A 23814-nucleotide genomic window follows, 5' to 3' on the forward strand; every position below is an offset into this window, starting at 1 on the left:
ATGGGTTCTGCGCGTTTTCTATTGCCAATCGGTGGTCACTCAGCTGTACTTGGTAAGGATCTGTCTCTGCTTCGTATCTCTGACAGAGTAGAGATATTCAGCCAATTCATATTCTCTGTTTATTATTCTTTTATTCTCTCTCTCTCTCTCGATAAACTCCCCAATATATATATGGGAGTTTGATCAAAATTTGTTTTTGTTTTTTGAATTCTTTGTGTATCTGTGGTAATCGGAGGGAATATGTGTCTCTAATATGATCATACATTTGGCATTGGCTTAGTTTCCACCTCATTTGTGGGCAGTGTACACATAGCCTGTCTTCTCTGAGAGCCAGGTCTGCCAACGGCGCCTTTCTCAATAGCAAGGCTATGTTCACAGTCTGTTACATAGTCCAAAGCTTTCCTTAAGTTGGGTCAGTCACAGTGGTCAGGTATTCTGCCACTGTGTACTCTCTGTTTAGGGCCAAATAGTATTCTAGTTTGCTCCGTTTTTTTATTAATTCTTTCCAATGTGTCAAGTAATTAATCTGTTTTGTTTTCTCATGATTTGGTTGGGTCTAATGGTGTTGCTGTCCTGGGGCTCTGTGGGGTCTGTTTGTGAACAGAGCCCCAGGACCAGCTTGCTTAGGGGACTCTTCTCCAGGTTCATCTCTTTGTAGGTGATGGCTTTGTTATGGAAGGTTTGGGAATCGCTTCCTTTTAGGTGTTGTATAATTTAACGGCTCTTTTTCTGGATTTGAATAATTTGCGGATATCGCCTAATTCTGCTCTGCATGCATTATTTGGGGTTTTTACGTTGTACACTGAGGATTTTTTTGCAGAATTCTGCATGCAGTCTCAATTTGGTGTTTGTCCCATTTTGTGAATTCTTGCTTGGTGAGCGGACCCAGACCTCACAACCATAAAGGGCAATGGGTTCTATAACTGATTCAAGTATTTTTAGCCAGGTCTTAATTGGTATGTCAAATGTTATGTTCCATTTGATGGCATAGAAGGCCCTTCTTGCCTTGTCTCTCAGCTCGTTCACAGCTTTGTGGAAGTTACCTGTGGTGCTGATGTTTAGGCCGAGGTATGTATAGATGTCTAGATGGAATTTGTATTTGTGGTCTTAGCAACTGGACCTTTTTTTGGAACACCATTATTTGTGTCTTACTGAGATTTACTGTCAGGGCCCAGGTCTGACAGAATCTGTGCAGAAGATCTAGGTGCTGCTGTAGGGCCTCCTTGGTTGGGGACAGAAGCACCAGATCATCAGCAAACAGTAGACATTTGACTTCAGACTCTAGTAGGCTGAGGCCGAGTGCTGCAGACTGTTCTAGTGCCCTCGCCAATTCGTTGCTATATATGTTGAAGAGGGTGGGGCTTAAGCTGCATCCCTGTCTCACCCCACGGCCCTGTGGAAAGAAATGTGTGTGTTTTTMGCCAATTTTAACCGCACACTTGTTGTTTGTGTACATGGATTTTATAATGTTGTATGTTTTTCCCCCAACACCACTTTCCATCAATTTSTATAGCAGACCCTCATGCCAAATTGAGTCGAAAGCATTTTGGAAATCAACAAAGCAGAAGAAGACTTTGCCTTTGTTTTGGTTTGTTTGTTTGTCAAATAGGGTGTGCAGGGTGAATACGTCGTCTGTCGTATGGTAATTTGGTAAAAAGCCAATTTGACATTTGCTCAGTACATTGTTTTCACTGAGGAAATGTACGTCTCTCTCTCTCTCAGGCTGAGCTCCACTGTATTAATAGCCATGCTGAGGGGTTTGTGCCAGGAATCTGGAGCTCTGGGCTGGATGGCCTGGCCAAGGCAGGGGACACACAGAGAGGCAGAGAATAAAAGACCCTGTTCCATTGTGAGAGAGCTATGAATTTGGGAGGGGAGTCTCTGTGGCTGTGCTGTAAATGTCAAGCGTATTTATCATGGGGATACACACACACACACAAACACACACACACACACACACACAGACCCACACACACTGACCCACACACACAGACCCACACACACAAGCACACGCACACAAAGATTTGAAGTGCTCTTGAAAGACTTGTGATAGAAACTTCCAACTCAGGCACGTAAAACAAAAAGGCATATACCATTCTAATTAAGCTCAAAAGACATATTCTGAGAATGTGACCATTTTAATAGTGAAAAAGAAGCGGAGGTGGAGCTGTTTGATGTTGCTGAGTTGCTCCCATCATGTTTCTCGCCTTTAACGGCCCGAGTGGAGAGATCTGCTACTTTTACCCCTTTTTTTCCCCAACTGGTAGTTACAGTCTTGTCCCATCGCTGCAACTCCCGTACGGACCTCGGGAGAGGCGAAGGTCAAGAGCCATGTTTACCATGMTTACCATGTGTTTGATGCCATTCCATTTGCTCCGTTCCAGCCATTATTATGAGCCGTCCTCCCCTRAGCAGCCTCCACTGCTGTGTGCATACGTGCACATCGTGAGCCAACCATCACAAACAGTCATTTGGTTTGGAGCAGGATGAATGCTTCCCCCCCCCCCCCCATTCATACAATCTATCCATCAGACTATACTAGACTGTGACGAACACACGCACCTATGGCACTGCAAGGTAAACCAAGCAGTCTGTTAGTAATTGCATGTTTGAGCAGCAGTGCAGAAGACGGTGGTTGAGTAATGTTAATAGCGGGGGTCCTGTATTGTAGGGAGCGGAGAGAGTATATGATGCTGGTGTATTGTGTGTGTGTGTGTGTGGGGGGGGGGGGGGGGTTGCATGTTTGAGCAGCAGTGCAGAAGACGGTGGTTGAGTAATGTTAATAGCGGGGGACAAGTTTTATAGGGAGAGGGGAGGGAATAAGATGAGGGAGAATTATGAGTGTGGGGTGTGGGGGGGGGGGGGGGGGATTTTACGTGTAGCAGTGACAGGGAGCGTTGGCTTTCAGCTGATTTGAGGGGTTTTGATAATAAAACCTCAGCTCCTCTTTAGAAGTCCTCTCCATGTGTACTGTATAATAGTATGTGTGTGTTTAGTGTACGCAATGGGATCCTACCGTTGGAGGTGTGTTGAGGGCAGGACGCAGTGGGGGTTGTTTGTACAGTACGTTCGCGGTGTGTGTCTGTGTCTGCGGTGACAGTGTGAGCGTGCTCTGACGTAGTTTCCACTGATAAAGTCTCACACACACACGTCCGCCCCAGTCCGTCGGTTCACATGCCCTGAAGATGCCTCAGTCTGAGAGAAGACACACACACACACACGCGCACGCACGTACGTAACCAGGCACGCACACACACACACAGCCCCCATGAACACAACCCAGCCCAGGGCAGGACAGTGAGGTACCTAAGGATTCACACTGTGGTCCTGTGTTATGTAGTTACGTTAACTGTCAAAGATAACATTGTGACCTGGGTGGAATCGATCCAGATCATCTTCATCTATCATCTTCATCTTTTCTTCTCCTCAACGGGAGTACACCGAGGAATGTAGCGAACGTGAGGTTGGAGGTATGCAGGTGTGGTCTGTCTGTGAAAGCATGCCTGTGTCTGAGAGTACTTGAGTGAATTCTGACGCATGCTACAAGTGGAGCAGAGGTGAAGAGGAGGTCTGTGAGAGGAGGGGAGGAAGGGGGYGTGTTGGAGGGGGCCCTGACTCATTCCTGAAGCCCAGAGTGTGGAGTCTGGGGATGGCTGGGTCCTGGGTGACCCTCTCCTCTTAATCCCCTCCTRGGTCAATGTACTTCAAATGAGGCAGAATGTCGACACAATAGCCCTTTCAGACAGCAGCTATGGTGGAGTAATTGGCGACAGGCAGCATTGTGTGACTCCTCGGCAGAGACCGGACAGACTGYCGGACGTAGGTGGCTGTGGAGGATGAGCAGTAGGAGGGAGGAGGAGGATTCCTGTCTAGTATTGTCAGAGCAGCAGCCTTGACCAGCACAGTGGTAGAGGCTCATAGTTTCTCTATTGAGAGAAGTATCAAATTATCCCAGTGAAACCCACTACCTGTCCTCCTCAGACTCTGGGGGAGCTGGTGTGTGCTCAAAGGGACCGAGGGGAACTTCTGATGAACTGTGCTCAGCCACGTAAGACTGCATAAAAACACGGCCCAGTCAGGACCAGAGGGCTCTATAGAGAGAGAGAAAAGAGAGAGAGAGAGAGAGAGAGAGAGAGGGAGGGAGTAAAAAGAGAGAGAGAGGAAGCGAGTAAAAAGAGAGAGAAAAATAGGGAGGGAACGAGAGGTGGGAAGTTAGAGAAAAAAAAAGGAAAGAGATTGAGAGGAGAGAGAAAGAGACTCATATCTATCTGCATCAGAGTGTCAGGTGTCCAAGGCACAGTCAAGCACCCAGTGGGGATGTACTGTAACCAACCCTATAGTGAAAGTGCAGGCCCGCACACATCCCAATTGGCTGTGCTCTCTCAGTGGGGTGACGCTTAACTCCAGGGCTGCAAAACCATCTTCAGATGTGCCTGGAGGTCCTTAGCGCAATCGGCTCCCTCCCTCAGACCTGCTGAAACAGCCCCATCGGTCTTTACGAAGTCAACATACTGTACAGTCTTTCTCTATCTCTCATTGGCTGTGTCTAGACTTGACAGTTCATGCAGCTTTTGTATTCTSATCATGGAGTTCTGGTCATGGAATTCCAAACACGTCTACACCTACATTTAAATGTGTCTACTGTGTCCACATTGTGTCCGGATTCCCTTTTCCCACACTATATTCAAATGCAGTTAGCATTCTGCAAACGGTGGAACAGGCTAAATCTGATTACACAACAACAACAACTTGATGGCAGTAGCCAACTACTGAAGCTAACTTGCCAGCTAACCTCAAACTAGCCAGCATGCTAACTAGCAAAGCTAAAGAGATGGCAAACATGTTAGCATAACTCTAGCAAACAAAAATATAGTTTTTTCTAAATAAGCTAGCTGGCTAGCATTTATGAGGCCAGTGTAACCGATGTGAAATGGCTAGCTAGTTAGCGGTGGTGCGCGCTAATAGTGTTTCAATCGGGTGACGTCACTCGCTCTGAGACCTGAAGTAGTTGTTCCCCTTGCTCTGCAAGGGCCGCGGCTTTTGTGGCGCGATGGGTAATGATGCTTCGTGGGTGACTGTTGTTGATGTGTGCAGAGGGTCCCTGGTTCGAGCGAGGGAACGGATGAAAGTTAAACTGTTACCAGCAAACACGTTTCTCACATGCTAGGAATGTATTTCCTCCAACGTTTAATGAAAAAGTGTGCTCTTTRCTGGAGACTTGTGGGTGGAGAGCTGATGACGTCGCCCACTGTATGCGCTTTCAGTAGCCTGGTTGCATTCAGACCGAGGAGAAATCCGCACACAATGCTTCCCTGACCACCTCCTGAGGTGGTTAGGGAGATCTGAACACAATCCGACCTTAATGCGACTTTTCTGCGTCTAGACCTGTCTTTTCAATCCAATCTTCGTACTCTGATAGCAGAAGTCGCATGTAAGTGTCAAGTGTAGACATGGCCATTGAAGCTGAAAGGTGTTGATGGGGCTGTAGGGGAAATCTGAATAGGATAGTGTCTCCCTGTTGAGTTCCGGGTACATGTAAATATTCACTAGAATGAATGAATTGGATCAATAGATGAGGAACTCACATTAGTTTTCTACAGTATTATGATCCAATCTGTCTGGTTGTTGGGAAATTTGAAGAAAAAAGTTTTGGCCACAAAAAGGGGGCTCTCCAACAATCTGTTATGAGAAACAAAGAACCTCTGTTTCATACGAACCGACATATTTACATCAGATAAGAATCCTCAGATGCTTTACAACATACTTTGTTAAGATGAGGTGCATGACATCAGTCATTTGCATACATGCTGTGTACGTGTGTGTGTGTTTGTTGCGTCTACGGCTGTGGGTGAGCAGTCACAGTTAACAGTCAACATCCGTGCCAGACCGTCAAGGGTTAGTTTGCAGAAAGCTGCTGTGAGTTTACAACCAAGACACAACAAAGAACCTCAGAGCCGAGAGGAATGATTTGGAATCAAATAAAGAGGAAATCTGAATATTGACCTTATAAAAGGGTGAATGTTACCTTTGTAGTTTCCAAAGCAGCATAGCCTTAGGGCCTTGTGTTGGGATACAGTCAAGAGAAACCTCAGACTTTTCAAACAGACACTACTGTGGTTTACAATACACCAAGGACTAAGAGGGTAACTTTCCCAGACTTATCACTGAGTTCCCACCCAAACCTCATCAACAAGTGTCAAACTGTACTGGACCTTAGAACTGACCAACATAGACAGCGTTAGCATTTCGTCAACTGTAACAAAGTACACGTGTTTTGTCTTTCAATCCCTCATATTAGTCAAATGTCCCAATGAATGTCTGGATAGGGGTAAGTGAGAAACAATGTACTGTGTTTATTGTTGCTCGTAAAACTGAAGGACACGATTGAATCCATTCAAAAAAGGTTGCGCAAGCTGTGGTGCCACTCAACAAAGAGAATAGTGGGAGAAGATTCTCGAGCAACATGTTGTCAGCAGCATGATAGCAGTATATGAGCGCAAAAGAACCATTCATGAGAGAGAGAGAGAGAGAGAGAGAGAGAGAGAGAGAGAGAGAGAGAGAGAAAGAGAGAGAGAAAGGGAGAGGTATATTCTTCCGAGGATCTATCACTCTCAGGAAAGAGAAGATCTAACGCTACAAGAACAGCTTCTTTCTCAGACTGCAGAGGCTGGACGGACATTAAAATAAGCAATTACTTCGACCAAAAATGTTCAACGATGGGAAATGATCCTGATTGCTTTCATCTGGTATCTACTCCGCTCGCGTGTTTAAATATTAAGTTGAATATGACCCGAGTTTCCCCACCGCTGTCAAAGCTCTGACATCATCTCAGTGAAGTGGCCAAGAAAGTCTATTCAACCCCCAATATCATGATTTAGTATAAACACACTCTGGAGTCTGGATGAATCATTGCACAATCTTGACAGTCTCTCAGAACCACATACTGTCACCACCACAGAATTAAATACAACCCTTTCATTAGATAACTGGAGGTTCACAACATAGTCTACTGCTCTAATGTATCTCTATGTTCGCCATAACCCCAACCCAGTCTCCCCAGTGTATAAAGCTGAATGACCACTTCTCAGATAGAGTTCAGTGTGTCAAATCGGAGGGCCTGTTGTCCGGACCTCTGGTAGTCTCTATGGGGGTGCCACAGGGTCAATCTCGGCCGACTCTCTTCTCTGTATATATCAATGATGTCGCTCTTGCTGCGGGTGATTATTTGACCCACCTTACACAGACGACACCATTCTGTATACATCTGGCCCTTCTTTGGACACTGTGTTAGCAAACCTCCAAACGAGCTTCAACACATACAACACTCCTTCCGTTGCCTCCAACTGCTCTTAAATAAGTAAAACTAAATGCATGCTCTTCAACCGTTCGCTGCCCGCACCCGCCCTCCCGACTAGCATCACTACTCTGGACGGTTCTGACTTAGAATATGTGGACAACTATAACTACCTAGGTGTCTGGCTAGACTGTAAACTCTCCTTCCAGACTCATATTAAACATCTCCAATCCAAAGTTAAATGTAGAATCGGCTTCCTATTTCGCAACAAAGCCTCCTTCACTCATGCTGCCAAACATACCCTCGTAAAACTGACTATCCTACCGATCCTTGACTTCGGCGATGTCATTTACAAAATAGCCTCCAACACTCTACTCAGCAAATTGGATACAGTCTATCACAGTGCCATCTGTTTTGTCACCAAAGCCCCATATACTACCCAACACTGCGACCTGTATGCTCTCGTTGGCTCGTCCTCGCTACATATTCGTCGCCAAACCCACTGGCTCCAGGTCATCTATAAGCCTTTGCTAGGTAAAGCTCCGCCTTATCTCAGCTCACTTGCGCTCCAGCAGGTATATTTCACTGGTCACCCCCAAAGTCAACACCTCTTTGGCCGCCTTTCCTTCCAGTTCTCTGCTGCCAATGACTGGAATGAATTGCAAAAATCACTGAAGTTGGAGACTTATATSTCCCTCACTAACTTTAAGCGTCAGCTGTCAGAGCAGCTTACCGATCGCTGCAGCTGTACACAGCCCATCTGTAAATAGCCCATCCAACCAACTACCTTCCTCATCCCCATATTTGTTTTAGTTTTTCTTTTGCACACCAGTATTTCTACCTGCACATCCTCATCTGCACATATCACTCCAGTGTAAATTGCTAAATTGTAATTACTTCACCACTATTGGCGTATTTATTGCCTTACCTCCWTGCTTCATTTGCCCACACTGTATACAGATTTTTCTATTGTGTTATTGACTGTATGTTTGTTTAGCCCATGTGTAACTGTGTTTTTGTCACACTGCTTTGATTTATCTTGGCCAGGTCGCAGTTGTAAATGAGAACTTGTTCTCAACTGGTCTACCTGGTTAAATAAAGGTGAAATAATTAAAAATATTTAATAAAACTCACGTTAGTCTTGCTGGACACAGCGAAGGTAGCTCGGCTGGAGAAGCGGGTGGCAGTGGGGCTGGAGGCCGAGCCCAAGGCTGACCCGGTCAGGGCTCCCATACTGGGGCCACCAGCAGGGCAGGTGGGGGATGTGGAGGGGGACTGGGGGCTCGCCCTCCCCTGGCTGCTGCTGTGTGTCTGGGCCTGGAAGGACGCTGGCTGGTGCTGGTTGTTGTTGTTGTTGGTCATCAGGGCGCCTCTGTCGCACATTATCCCAGTGAGGAGCTCCACCTGATGTTTAAGGGCCTCCAGCTGGCTCCGGAGCTGCCGGTTCTCCTGCTGCAGCTGGGCCACAGCCAGGCCTAGGGGGCCATCGCTGGCGTGGGCCGTCGCCTCCACTAGACGGCGCTCCACGCCCTGCTTGAAGGCGCTTACGTCCACGTGGATCTCACGCACGGCATCCCTCAGTGTGGCCTCGTAGCGGGCGAGCGCGGAGCACACCGTCTCGCCCTCCGGAGAGGAGCCCTCTCCCTCGGCTGTCAGAGGACCTGCGTCCATCTCTGCTGCACTGCCTCCAGTCGCTGTGTTCCTTACTGGGTCTTCTCTGCTCTCTCTGGGGCTGCTCCCTCCTCCTGTCTGAGTGTCCCAGACACACACACTTTGAATGGAGATTGGGGAGGAGTCAGTCTTGTCAGCTGCAGTTGAACCGTCAGGTCCCATGCGCCCCACACTGAACCGTCAGTGTCCACTATCCTGCCGAGTCAAAGCTCACATTTATCAGGCTGCTCCGACACACCGAATGACCATACTGAGGTCTCTCGAAAAGCAAACACTATTCAAACATGACAGACTCTGAATGACGTGAAGTGAATCAGGAGAAAAGTAAAAAGATACAATCTGTGTTGAAGCCAGGCATGTGACAAGGCTGTTGAGAATTAAACCAGTGAGGTAATTGTAACTTAGTTTTCGTGAGTACAGTGTGTGTGTGTGTGTCTGAGAGAGACAGACAGACAGACAGACAGACAGACAGACAGACAGACAGACAGACAGACAGACAGACAGACAGACAGACAGACAGACAGAGACAGACAGAGACAGACAGAGACAGACAGAGACAGACAGACAGAGACAGAGAGAGACAGAGACAGATAGAGATAGTAGTAACCCATACGTAAGTTCACCTCTCGAGCTCCAATATAGTATTCCCCCTCAGCGCTGGCCAGCTATGAATGTCTGCTCTGCTCTGCCCGGCACACTGCTTTAAAACACTCCTCTCTCTCACACACTCACTCAGGTTAATCTCCCTCTTCTCCACTGGTCAGGGGGAGGGAGCAGGCATACAGAGGAGAGAGGAGGGAGGGAAAGTGAGAAGGAGGGAGAGAGAGAGACGGAGGCGGGCTAGATTTCCTCTTTATCCCTCCCAGCACTCGGTGAACTGTTGGAAGGAATCATCTGTGTTGATGTTGCCTTTCCCACCTCTCGTTCTCCTCCTCCTCCTCCTCCTCCTCCTCCTCCTCCTCCTCCTCCTCCTAGTGTATTTGTGTCATTCTCTCACTGAGTGAACTTTTAACAGCAGGACGTTCAAGCAGCATTCTCTCTCTCTCCATCTTTCTCTCTCTGATCTAATTTCTTTCGGTTCCAAGTCTTGTCAATCCCGCCGGCTGTCTCCCTCTTTTAGCAGTGCTGTCATACATCAGGGGGGAAACTGACGCTTTCTTCCCCCCCATGCCTCTGTCTTTTCCCTCCCTCTCTCTTTCTCTCTAATTGTATTATTATAGGTGGGTGGACAAGATAAGAGAGATAAGACAGGACAAATAAACTTGTGAGATTACATTTAATGAGAGAGAGATTGACGGGGAAGATAATGATTGACTTCAGGTAATCTGTGAAACAGAACATCCAAGTAGTGGAAAATGCCTGTCTGTCAGTATTCCATTGTATAGTTGTATTGTGATGTGAACAATTATTGCTAAAATTGTATTGTCAAAGTGGGTAGCTGGGTTTGAGCCTGGTGAGTGAAGGGTAGGGCTGCACCCCTCTTCTCTTCCCCTCCCCCGCGTAACAGGACCCTAGCAGAGCAAACATTCCATATCAGATTGGAGAGTGAGTGAGTGGGGGTCTGGCTGGGATGGTTGGATGGGTGGCTGGGACTAACACTGRCCTGCACCACCATCACAATGAGAGCAGACGAACAGACACAAATAACTTTACATTCCACCCCACTGTTTACTGTAAACACAGGGGGTTGGAGAGGTGGCTTGGGAGGGGGGTGATTTACGATGGCAGACTGACTGTCCACCCTGGACATCCCTCCATCCGTAATTCCCTCCCTCCCTCATACCCAAGGTCTTATGTAAGTCTGCTTGGCTGAGACACAACAACCAGCCACCACAGGAACCACAGTCTACTGTAGCCTGGTTAAACCAGACTGAATGCGGTGCTCACCATTGTTTCATTTGAGTGCTGCATTCAGGGTGCTTTAACCAGGCTAGATCTGCAGGGGTGAGAAAGAAGAGAACTCCCAACAACTCCTGTTCTGTCAATGTGTGTTAATTGAATATCTGGATAAATCATGGCAAATACATTTACTTCACCGATCCTTTAAAATGAATTAGTGGGCTGCTTTGCACGGCAAGCGTTACCAGAGCGCCAAGTCGAGGTCCAAAAGGCTTCTTAACAGCTTCCACCCCCAAGCCATAAGACTCCTGAACAGCTAATCAAAAGGCTACCCAGACCCCTCTTTTACGCTGCTGCTACTCTCTGTTTATAATTTATGCATAGTCACTTTAACTCTACTTACATGTACATATTACCTCAATTACCTCAACCAACCAGTGCCCCCGCACATTAAGTCTGTACCGGTACTTACTGTATATAGCCTCACTTATTATTTTACAGCTGCTGTTTAATTATTTGTTACTTTCATTTTCTATTTTCTTCTTTTCTATTTTTAACTTAACACTTTTTTTTCTTAACTTCTTAAAGCATTGTTGGTTAAGGGCTTGTAAGTAAGCATTTCACTTTAAGGTCTATACCTGTTGTATTCGGCGCATTTGACAAATAACATTTGATTTGATTTGATTTGATGAGCAAAATCCACTTGCCATTCTCCAAACAATGTCTCTCATTCCCTGAGTCGCTGGGCCAAGAGCAGCTGTTTCTTGCAGTGTTTTCATAATGACTAAATATGACTGWGCTCCTGGGGTGACGTCAGCCCTGTGGCAGCGCCGCTCGGCTCTGCTCAGGTCGTAAATGTCAGACGTGATTAGTGGGACGGACCAGGTGAGTTCACAAACTCTGTTGTGCTCTGCTTATCCACGACAAGTGTTTGTTATCGTACCCGAATCCCCCTAACCCTCTAGTCTGCTGTGCTTCTGCCTGCTTTCAGCCGTATCATTGTAGTATGGAGAGAGAGGGGCCCAATGAAGTCATTGCGAGTGGTGCGTGGCGCTTGACGAAATGAACTCACGGATGTTTGTGGTTCAGCTCTGGACCTCACCGGGCTGCTGAAGAAAGGGCTCTTTGATGTAAAACCGAGATCCCCGATAGCGATAACCAGCTTAGGTTAGGTATTGCGCAATCCAGTAGTAGTGAGACAAAAGCAGGAAGTCAGAGAGACACAACAAAAAAAACGTGACGCATGCATAGTCACACGCCTGTTCCTACAGTCTGCGCTGGCTTCATTTCAGGGAATCGTGTTGGGCCCCATATGACATGATGACACTTGCCGTATAATGTGTGTCATTCATGACCAACTCTTGGTGATGCTATCCAGACAGTGGGATCCAGAGATACTGTCTGTGCTGCACCCTGTCTTATACAGAGTTTCAGTTAGCCTTGGAATCCTAACCGAGTCCACACTATTAGTGAAACAATAGTGAAACGTCACATGGATTCAGTAGCATGAGCGGAAATAGTCGAGATTTCGATTCCATGTCAGTCTGGGGATCAGTGAGAGAGGACAGAGGAAAGAGGTTGTGAGTTTTGAGGGGTAAAGTATGATGATCTCTGACCTCAGAGTACTGGAAGCAGGTCAGTTTCGACAGTACCTTTGCTTATTCTATTCTTGACATCACCACGTCAATGTATCAGTCAACATATTATCACAACGGTCGATTCATTAAGTTAGTAATAACCTCGGGCTAACCCATAACTAGAGTCTCAGGTAATTCGGCAGCTGCTCAATTAAGTTCTGGATCCATTTGTGTTAAAAGAAGAGATTAAGAGATGCTAGAACGAGGAGCGGAACCGGAATGAGGAGCTCCGCCCTCTCTCTTTGCGGGAAAGTCTTCTGTCCCCTCCACCTTCTGAAATTCGAAAGATGCTAACACCAGCAAAACCAAATAACCAGTGACAGAAAAACCCCAAGCACCGGAACTACTGCTGCTCGTTAGCTATCAGTGGTCATAGTATAAAGATCGATCTACAGTATCATTTATGTTTACGTATTTMAAGTTAGTAAGTATAGTAATTGGCGTGTAGTGTCAACATTATTCATCTCTTCAGAGGGTGCCAGGCTAAACCCCATTCCTATGTCCCCTGTAACTTCTCCTCCCTTCTCCTCCCCCCACCCCTCTAACTGATGGTTTTGAGCTGTAAACATTAACAAGGACCGCTGAAGCTTGCCCACAGAGCAGGGCTGCGTCACTACACTATTAAAACTGTACACAAACATGTCTGTCCACTCTCTCTCTTTCTCGCTCCACTCAACCTCACGTTAAAACTCCCAGTGCCCACATGGAGGCTAGCACTCGTCTCTGAACTAGACAAGCCCTCCTCAGCCAGAGAAAATGCCATGCAAGCACCTCTTTGTCTTCATGTATTTACGAAGTGTCTCAGGGTAGGAGTGCTGATCTAGGATCAGGTCCCCCCTCTTATTTAAAAAAATGTATGTAACCTTTATTTAACTATGCAAGTCAGTTAAGAACAAATTCTTATTTACAATGATGGCCTACACCGGCCAAACCCCCGATGACGCTAGGCCAATTGTGCGCCTCCCTATGGGACTCCCAATCACAGCCGGTTGTGATACAGCCTGGATTCAAACCAGGGTGTCTGTAGTGACGCCTCTAGCACTGAGCTGCAGTGCCTTAGACCYCTGCGCCACTCAAGAGCCCTTATTCATTATGATTTACAAAGCAAAACAGATGCTAGATCAGCATTCCTACTCTGAGATGCTTTGTGAATACAGGCCCAGAGCTGCATGCACTCAGCACGGCACAACATTGTGGAACGTTCAGACCAAAATACTCTATATGAACAAAGATGCCTCTCTGATATGTAAGGGATCACGTCAGCTCTATTCATGATATTTCTAATCGGCAATGTTCCATAACGTTTGCCTACTGAACGTGCCCCAGACGTCTGACTGAGGGATGGACAGAGCAATCTCACTAGGGAGAGAGGAAGAGACTGAAGGAATGTCCCGGCTGCCTCTCCTGTCTCCTGGGAAAAGATAAAATACCTGCTGGCATTTTGACCACAGAGACAGCCCGTTGATCCTGCTGATCCTTCCTAAACAAAAGCCCTCTCTCTTTCCCATGTCGGCTGTGCTGTGATTTCCCCGAAAACAAGCCTGCATGGATGTGATGACATCAGAGTTTCCATGGGAACCCTGCAGCCCAAAAAGAATAACAGGCAGCTGATGATGTCATCGTCACATCAAAGTAAATGTAATTAAGTGCACATGGAGCCAAGACAGAGAGTGAGAGAGAAAGAGAGAAAGAAAGAGAGAAAGAGAGAGCAAGAGAGAGAGAGAGAGAGAGAGAGAGAGAGAGAGAGAAGAGAGCAAGAAGAGAGAAAGAGACGAGAGAAGAGGGAGTAGAGAGAGCAGAGGACGAGAGAGGAGAGAGAGAACAGAGAAGAGCGACGAAAATGAGAAGAGACGAGAGAAGAGCGAGATGAGAGAGGAAGAGGAGAGAGAGAGAGAGAGGAGAGACGAGATAGAGAGAGAGGATGGAGAGAGAGAGAGAGAGAGAGAGAGAGAGAGAGAGAGAGAGAGAGAGAGAGAAAGAGAAAGATGCTATCTAGAACCTTAAAGGGTTATTTGGCAGTTCCCATAGGATAACCCTTTGAATAACCCTTTTTGGTTCCAGGTAGAACAATTTTGGGTACCATGTAGTTCTACCTGGAACCAAAAAGGGTTCTCATATGGGGACAGCAACAAAAAAAAAKATTTGGAACCCTTTTTTCTAAGAGTGTAGAGAAGAGAGAAAGAGACAGAAAGAYTGTGAGAAAGAGAGAGGGGGAAGTATGCTAATAAAATGTATTTAATGTTACCAGCGTTTAATGTTTATTGCACGGTTTCTGAGCTACGTGCAGAGACATCCTGTGATGAGGTGGATTGAGAGGTTGGCTGATTACCATTATACGGCAGGGGATGCATAACTCCAACCTTGTGAAACACTCTCTACACTGAACATCCCCCTATGCAATGCATGAGAAGGTGACAAATAGAATCAGATCCCTATAGGGGAGTTTAACTTAATCTAAAATAGAAAACATACATAGCCTAAAGATAATTGGGCTAGTACTGTCTTATATGCTAGCAGAGAGATACTGGTTGTCTGGGAGACCTTGAGCAGAGAGAAATGCTATGAGAAGTGTATGAGGCACACACCACACACACCACACACACCACACACATTGACGCAAACACATGCTTGCAAACACGCACGCAAGAAAATGTCTACACTTGTTGTATTCGCCACAGGTGACCAATACAATTTCATTTGATTTGACATGCTAGCAAACGCACAAGATTGCACACATGCACGTGTAGCGCAKGGGGATGTGTAAAACGTACTCCTCGGCTTGAAGTGTCGCCACTTGCACAGCTGTTACGTTTTGGGTGGGGCTGACTGGTAAGATGCTTCGGGAAGGCACGGCAGAGGTCTGGGGGTTGAAGCCTTGATGTGAGCTGAATCAGGAGGAAGTGGTAGTCGCTAAGRAGTCAGCACAACGTCCATCACARACACACGTCGCTCCGTCATACGCACAATAAATACAAATACACATCACGTTTAAGACATCCTCAGAGACAGGAAAAGACAATGACCAGACACACACAGGCTCAGTGGAAAGTGGAACATCATGAATGTCACCTCCTTGGGCCTGCACTAGGGGAAACAGACTAACCCTTACTATCAACACACAGTGTACTGTCTCCAAGAGGCTGGATGCAATTGTGAGAGCTGGAGTGCATGTGAAAGACCGCGATACACACAAAGGAACACACGCACAGGAACACACATGGTGAAACGCTATCAGTCTGTGTGCAGCTTCAACAAAAACTGATACTTCAGTGATGATGGATTCTCAAGGAAGTGAGCAGTGCTGATGTCATAGTCCCAGGCCGAGCCAAAACACATCTCTGTCATATCCATCAATTGTTCCCCACAATCTGCTCTCCTATATCGAAACCTCACAACCTTCTCCCAGGCCTCCCTCCTCTGGCAACCAGACAGGCCCTGATTCAGCATGACATCACCCTCTCCTTTCTGTGCCCCCAGGGCCCTTAAGAACACGCATATACACAGAGAGAAAATGAGCAGGACAATTAAGGTTGTCCGTCTGTCAAAGACTAACGTTTTTCACTTAAAGACCCTGAAGTGAGGTTTGGAAACATCACTATTTGTCCTGGCAATGAAGGTCTGTCCTCTGGAGCACTCACGAAAAAAAAAGAGAATGGTTTTTCGTTGAAGTTGTCCACTTTAAAAACCCTTCGGCTTCTCCCTCTCTCGGAGTTGCTTGAGGACACAGTAGCGCTGTGGCGAGGATGCACAAGATAGGTCCTTCAAATAATGTATCTAAGGCTACTTAACCCTGTGGAAACTCTGCAATCCCACCGTGTTGGCATAAAGACACCCACAATCTCTCCTTTCATCTCGGTCCATTTCTGAAGGGCACCAAGGTGCGTTCAGTCCTTGCACACTGTCACGATCGTGTGGAGGAGAGACGGACCAAAACGCAGCATGTGGAAAATAAGCCATCTTCTTTTATTTTTTCTACGAAGATGAACATGAAACGAAACACTATTACAAACTATACAAAAACAACAAACGACCGTGAAGCTATAAACGTAGTGCACACACACAGGCTACAAACGTTCAACATAGACAATTCCCCACAAACAGTTAAAGCCTATGGTTGCCTTAAATATGGCTCCCAATCAGAGACAACAATAACCAGCTGTCTCTAATTGAGACCCAATTCAGGCAACCATAGACTTTCCTAGATACCTACACTCAACCATAGACACAGCTAGACTACTATACTAAACATAAACCCAACTACTCTAATAAACCCCCTAAACCTTACAACCACCCTAGACACTACAACAACCACATACATTCCCCATGTCACACCCTGACCTAACCAAAATAATTAAGAAAACAAAGAATACTAAGGCCAGGGCATGAACATACCCCCCTTAAGGTGCGAACTCCGGCGCACCAGCACAAAGTCTAGGGGAGGGTCTGGGTGGGCTTCCGTCCACGGCGGCGGCTCGGCACTGGTCGTTGGTCCCCACCCCACCATAGTCACTACCCGCTTTCGGTAGCCTCCTCCAAATGGCCACCATCCACATTAACCCACGATTAAGGGGCCAGCATGGATAGGGCAGCACCGGACTAAAGGGGCACACCGGACTAAGGGCAGCACCGGACTAAGGGGAGCACCGGACTAAGGGCAGCACCGGACTAAGGGCTAGCACCGGACTAAGGGCAGCACCGGACTAAAGCGGGCAGCACCAGGATAAAGGGGCAGCACCAAGGATAAGGGGCAGCACCAGGATAAGGGGCAGCACCAGGATAAGGGGCACACCAGGATAAGGGGCAGCTCCGGACTGAGGGACGGCAGCTCCGACTGAGGACGGATCTGGCTGGATGACGCTCTGGCGGATCCACTGGCTGGACCGGCTCTGGCGGATCCTGGCTGGACGCTCGGCTTTCTGAGTCGGCTGCTTAGGCTGTGCTGGACGGATCTGCTGCTATGGCTGGCTGACGCTCTGGGACGCTCATGGCTGGCTGACGGCCTGGACGCTCATGGCTGGCTGACGGCTCTGGACGCTCATGGCTGGCTGACGCTCTGGCAGATCCTGTATGGTTGGCGCTCTGGCAGATCCTGTATGTGTTGGCGGCTCTGGCAGATCCTGTATGGTTGGCGGCTCTGGCAGATCCTGTCTGGTTGGGCAGACGGCAGTTCAGGCGCCGCTTGGCAGACGGGCAGTTCAGGCGCCGCTTGGCAGACGGCAGTTCAGGCGCCGTTGGGCAGACGGCAGACTCTGGCCGGCTGAGACGCACTGTAGGCCTGGTGCGTGGTGCCGGAACATGAGGTACGGTGCTAAGGACACGCACCTTCAGGCTAGTGCGGGGAACAACAACAGGGCACACTGAGTTCTCAAGGCGCACTTATAGGACTGGTGCGTGGTACCAGAACTGGTGGTACCGGGCTGAGGGCACGCACCTCAGGACGAGTGCGGGGAGAAGGATCAGTGCGTACAGGGCTCTGGAGACGCACAGGAGGCTTGGTGCTGGTGCCGGGACTGGAGGCACTGGGCTGAGACACGCACCACAGGGAGTGCGTGGAGGAGGACAGGGCTCTGGAGACGCACAGGAGGCTTTGTGCGTGCTGTAGGCACTGTCTTAACCAGACGGCTAGCACGCACCTCAGGACGAGTATGGAGAGCTGTTCCCGGTGACATTAAATCACCAACACGTTCATCGGACGGATGCCGTGCCCATACACCAAACCAATACATCCCTCATAACTCTCTCCTCCAATTTCTCCATTAACTCCTTTACTGTCTCTGCGTCACTCTCCTCCAAATCCGCCCTCACCGGCTCCTTACGGTAAGCAGGAGAGTTGGCTCACGTCTCTCCGACTGACCCAACTAAACTACCCGAGATCCCCCCCCAAGAAATGTTTGGGTTTGACTTACGGGCTTCCAGCCTTGTTTCCTTGCTGCCTCCTCATATCTCCGCCTCTCTGCTTTCGCTGCCTCCAGCTCAGCTTGGGGCGGTTATATTCTCCTGTACTTCGCGGTCCAGAATTTCCTCCCAATTCCAATAGTCCTGTGTAGGTGGGTCCTGTTGTTGTTGCACACGCTGCTTGATCCGATGATGGTGGGGAATTCTGTCACGATCGTGTGAGGAGAGACGGACCAAAACGCAGCATGTGGAAAATAAGCCATCTTCTTTATTTTTTCTACGAAAGATGAACATGAAACGAAACACTATTACAAACTATACAAAACAACAAACGACCGTGAAGCTATAAACTAGTGCACACACACAGGCTACAAACGTTCAACATAGACAATTCCCCACAAACAGTAAAGCCTATGGTTGCCTTAAATATGGCTCCCAATCAGAGACAACAATAACCAGCTGTCTCTAATTGAGACCCAATTCAGGCAACCATAGACTTTCCTAGATACCTACACTCAACCATAGACACGCTAGACTACTATACTAACAATAAACCCAACTACTCTAATAAACCCCTAAACCTTACAAACCACCCTAGACACTACAACAACCACATACATTCCCATGTCACACCCTGACCTAACCAAAATAATTAAGAAAACAAAGAATACTAAGGCCAGGGCGTGACACACACCATATAATGGATGGTGTCATTCCAAAACACCACTTCACTGTAGGGAACCTGCTAGTTACCGAGGCAGTTGAACGTTAAAATGATTGAGCGTGACATTCACCACTAAATAAACTTCCACAGTTTGACAAAGCTACATCAGGGGGAAACAGCTACTCAAATTAAAAACCTTTCATTATGGCGTTAGCTATTTGCTGCAGTGACTGAGAGCCCATTGAGGCTCAGTATTCTCAGTTCTTCTGGGGCCTGTGCAGTGCAGGTGAATGGTGGTGTGTGTGTGTGTGTGTGTGTGTGTGTGTGTGTGTGTGTGTGTGTGTGTGTGTGTGTGTGTGTGTGTGTGTGTGTGTGTGTGTGTGTGTGTGTGTGTGTGTGTGTGTGGTGTGAAATGTAGGATTGTGTGAGCACAAACATAGCTACTTCTTTTGGCAATGCATGAAGCAGAGTTGGGAAACAGCTTGAGTGATGAATGACAGGCTGCTAGGAGAGGCAAAAGAACCCAACGATCCCTCCTCACTCACACGCCCAGAAAAGGCTTTTGATTTGCTGTGAATCCAGCGGTCTGTGTGTATGTGTGTGTGTGTGTGTGTGTGTGTGTGTGTGTGTGTGTGTGTGTGTGTTTGTGGTGGGTGTGTGGTGTGTGTGTGTGTGTGTGTGTGTGTGTGTGTGTGTGTGTGTGGGTGTGTGTGTGTGTTCGCACATGAGGCAGACTGCCTCTGCCAACTCCTAATGAAAGTGTTGCTGAGGAGGAGAGTGATTACTGTAAGACAGATGTGCCTCAGCTCACCTGTGTGCTTGTGTGTGTGTGGTGGGGGAGGGGGACATATGACATATGTCTGTGGCACAGGTGAGAGCTCCAGCTGAAATGTTACAATAAACTACAGTTTGTAATGAAATACATGAATGTGTTTTTACCTGTGTTTGTTCGAATACCCATACTAACATACTGTATACTACATACTTAATGAGTATATACCACAATCTACATACTATTAGTTCATTTTAGTATACTGTAAARGAACGGTATCGTTTCGGTTGAGCGTACTAGCGCTTCACCTGTCTACAGGAAGTTGATGCTGTTGCTATGCAACCTCTCGCTAGTTTGTTAGCATAACAAATGACTAGCTAGACATTTTACGATTTTGGGTGTGTTCATAATTTCAATCTGGAGTGCGCAACAGTTTAATTACGCAGTTTTTTTGTTGGTGTTGAGCGTAAATGTATCAGTTATTCTGCGCTCCGGCGCACAGACGAGACGAGAGTGCTCTGAAATCGGAGTKGATAGCCAGAATTAACAATGACCATTGAGAACGCACAACAACTATACCACTTAGCTAAGAATGACGGGAATGATCAAGTCAATAAACATTGGGGGGGTTAGTTAGATAGAATATAGTTAATATACTGGCAAGATTGATGTATTAGTAGCCAACTAACGTTAGGTAGTTAGCTAACATACCGGTACAAACTGCTGTAATGCTATGCTATGTGGTTCGTAAGGATAGCGTAGCTAACAAATTGTCAGCCAACATAACGTGTAAGGCAAGTTATTTGAAAAGTAATTACTTTATTACATTACTCAACATTTTCTTAACATTTGTCATAATTAGTTAAAGCTGTGAATTTGTATCTGCTCTCGTTGGACTTCGGCTGCATATTTTCCGCCATTTTCTTCAAATCTGAAAATGATGTGAAGCCACGGCAATTTTCTGAAGAATTGCATTATGGGCCCTAAAAGCACGGAAATAATGTCCACTGTTTGTATACTTCATATTTAGCCGAAAGTGGGAAGACATCCGGGAACTGTTGGCATACTAACTATATCCATACTATGACCAATAAGCATACTATATACTCAATTTACGTCACAAATAGTACGGTTAGTGAGGTTAGTATGAGTATTTGAACAAGGCTCATGTCTTAGGTCTGAATGAGACGTGTCTACAGAGATGAAGCCGAGTGGTCAGACAGCGGTGTTGACACTGTGTCTATGGTGGGTCTGCATGAGAATCTCACTGCCGATAGGTACTTACTTTACTGACTTTATTGTCCCCATAGGGAAATTTTGTTGCAGTATCATGTWCATTATTTTTTTTGTTGTTGTTGTACTTTTTACCCCTTTCGTGATATCCAAATTGGTAGTTACAGCTTTGTCCCATCGCTGCAACTCCCGTACGTGCGTCCTCCGAAACACGACCATGCCAAGCCAGACTGCTTCTTAACACACTGTTTGCTTAACCCACCAATATGTCTGAGGAAACACTGTACAACTGGCGCCCGAAGTCAGCATGCATGTGCACAAGGAGTCGCTAAAGCAAGATGGGACAAGGACATCCCGGCTGGCCAAACCCTCCCCTAACCCGGATGACGCTGGGCCAATTGTGCGCCGCCTTACGGGTCTCCCGGTCGCGGCACAGCCTGGGATCGAACCCGGGTCTGTAGTGACGCCTCAAGCACTGCGATGCAGTGCCTTAGACCGCTGCGCCGCTCGGGGGGCCCATCATACATTTTTAAAGTGCCGTTTAAATACAGTAGACAAAAAATGGATAATACAAAATTCATAATGTTACATACAGTATAGACCAATGAAAGAGACTAGCCTGCTGGCTTTACTGGTGGATAGGAACATTAGCCCGAGCTGTTTAGGAGGGATATCACACCTGGCAGAAATGATTGTCTAATTCTGTTTTACCTGCAGGGGAGTGTTSTATACCTGCYCRCAGAGGGGAGTAGTTCAAAGTTCAGGTACAGGGGGTGGCTTTGGTCTCAAATTATTTTGTGAGTCTTGCTGAGGGCTCTGACTTTAAAGATCTCATCACCTTGTTTGCTGTGGTGATAATCCTTCTCAGCATATTGTTCTGGCTGATAGTGGCATTGCCAAACCAACAAACAACGCAAAAAGTTGTAATACTCTCAATGAAAGATTTGTAAAACAGAGTCAGTACAGTACAGTCAACATCAAAAGATCCCAGCTTTTTGAGAAAGTACAGTCTCTGCTGACTCTTTTTGTAGATATGGTCTGTACATACAAGAGGACACTCAGATATTTGTATTCCTCTACAATATTTGTATTCCTCTACAATGTTCTGATCTCTGATAGCTGTTGCAGAGGTGGGTGTTGTTCGCTTCCTGAAGTCTGTCTAGGCACATCTCTTTGGTCTTGTTGGTATTGAGGACCAAGTGTGATTCATCACACCTCTCTTCAAAGTCATTTAGGACTGGGCCATGACAGTGGGAGGCCGTTCCTTCTCTTGCTAGAACAAAAATAGTACCTGCTTCGTGCCAACCCAGTAGCAACGAACCTACTGATTCTACTTGTAGAATAGCAATGCTTGTCAGTGGCCAACAACTTGAGAGCACGAATCCCCATGTGGGGGAACTAACAATAAATGTTTTATTTTTTAAAAGACAGCATTTTCTGCGTACATCCACGGATGAGCCAGTCACACTTCATATCCAATGTAGGCTAAGGGATGGCAGCTAGCTAAGTGCACAGATGCAATGCACACAACACTAAATACTTCCTTCAAGCCAGCTAACCACTGTAGTTAGTATTGACATCATKATTAAATCACAATGGATTAGCTAGTTTCCATGAAACAGCAGCCTGTGTTAGCTGATGAGTTAGTGCAGTGTCCATAACTAGTTAGCTATGTTGTGCTAGCTAGCGAATATGCTAACATTAACTAGCTAGCTAAGCATTTGGCTATGGGCTGGCACTGGCACTGGCAATATGGGATTATGGWMAGTGAATTATATTGTTTCTTCGTCATCTTGCTTGGTAGTCATCTAGTTGTGACCATCTGGCTACTATCAACAAGGGCTTTCTACCAAATAGCAACATTAAGCGCAGKTAGCTTGGAATCTAAACCATAAGCAATATGTACATATATGCATTTCTAAACAACGCTACTGCCACCTTCTGGTTGGGAGTATTTTAACAAGGCTGAGTGGCTGACGACTTCCAAGGTCTTTGCTGTGTGGACACATAAGAGATTGACTGCCTACATTCTGTTCAGAGGTGCTAAGTACTGTCGGCAGGCAAACGTTTGGCAATCCTACCGGTGTGTCAGAGCTTTTAGAGGAGGGGAGACACCCTTCTGTGCGTCTGCCACGGCTGAAGACCAACACAGAGGTGAAGGGCTGTTGGTCTGTTAGGAGGAGTGAAAAGCAAGGCAGGGGGAGAGATCAGTGCCTAATGTGCTTCAACAGTCCAGAGAGAGGAGTGTGAGAAAGCCATCAAGAAGACCACACCTCTGTTCAAATGAAGAAGCACCAGTAACCACAACGACCTCTGCTTCCTCCCCTCCATGTCCACCCCAGGCCCCTCTCCACTATCCCCTCCCCCAGACCCTCACTACCACTGGTGGTCCTGGAGGTAGAGCTCAGTGTTGCCAGATTGGGTTGTTTTTACACCCCCCCCCCCCAAAAAAAAAAATGGGATGCAAGAAAACCCACAAACGCCGTCCACCCAGCTCACAGACCAAGCTGTTTAATGTGTCTACTTTTTAGTGGATCGAGCAGGATTTTGGTTCTGATTGTGCTAGAAAGTGTCAATAGAAACTGGCAACAATAGTAGAGCTATACCGGCTTTGGGATGGGGAAGAAACCCAACCAGCCTCTGAGCAGCCTCCGAGTAGGCTGGTTCAGCCTCTGTTTAACCCAAAAGAGGGTCCTATATGTTCCTTTAAGAGTGGAAACATCAGATTTGTTCATGTTTAGCCTCTGGAAGACTGTAGATAGACTGAAAACTGCTGAACAACTAGCAGTGAGTAATGATAGGATGTTTA

At 46.9% G+C, this 23814-nt stretch overlaps 1 protein-coding gene across 3 annotated transcripts in view; it reads right to left on the minus strand.

The window, feature by feature from the left end:
• The window catches only part of LOC111960503 (smoothelin-like protein 2), a 19910-nt gene extending 10085 nt beyond the window's left edge, over positions 1-9825 (minus strand). Inside the window, exons 1-2 of one of the 3 annotated variants that reach the window (XM_070438016.1) lie at positions 9589-9825; positions 8429-9259 (exon numbers count right to left, since the gene is read on the minus strand). In XM_070438016.1, the coding sequence (XP_070294117.1) occupies positions 8429-9127 (699 nt within the window). In that variant the 5' untranslated portion in view covers positions 9128-9259; positions 9589-9825. The remainder of the gene's footprint in view (positions 1-8428; positions 9260-9588) is intronic. The other 2 variants (XM_023982513.3, XM_070438014.1) reach the window with 2 other exon arrangements.
• Between the last annotated feature and the right edge of the window lie 13989 nt (positions 9826-23814).

Source organism: Salvelinus sp. IW2-2015, linkage group LG4p (assembly GCF_002910315.2).
Source record: "Salvelinus sp. IW2-2015 linkage group LG4p, ASM291031v2, whole genome shotgun sequence".
NCBI lineage: Eukaryota > Metazoa > Chordata > Actinopteri > Salmoniformes > Salmonidae > Salvelinus > Salvelinus sp. IW2-2015.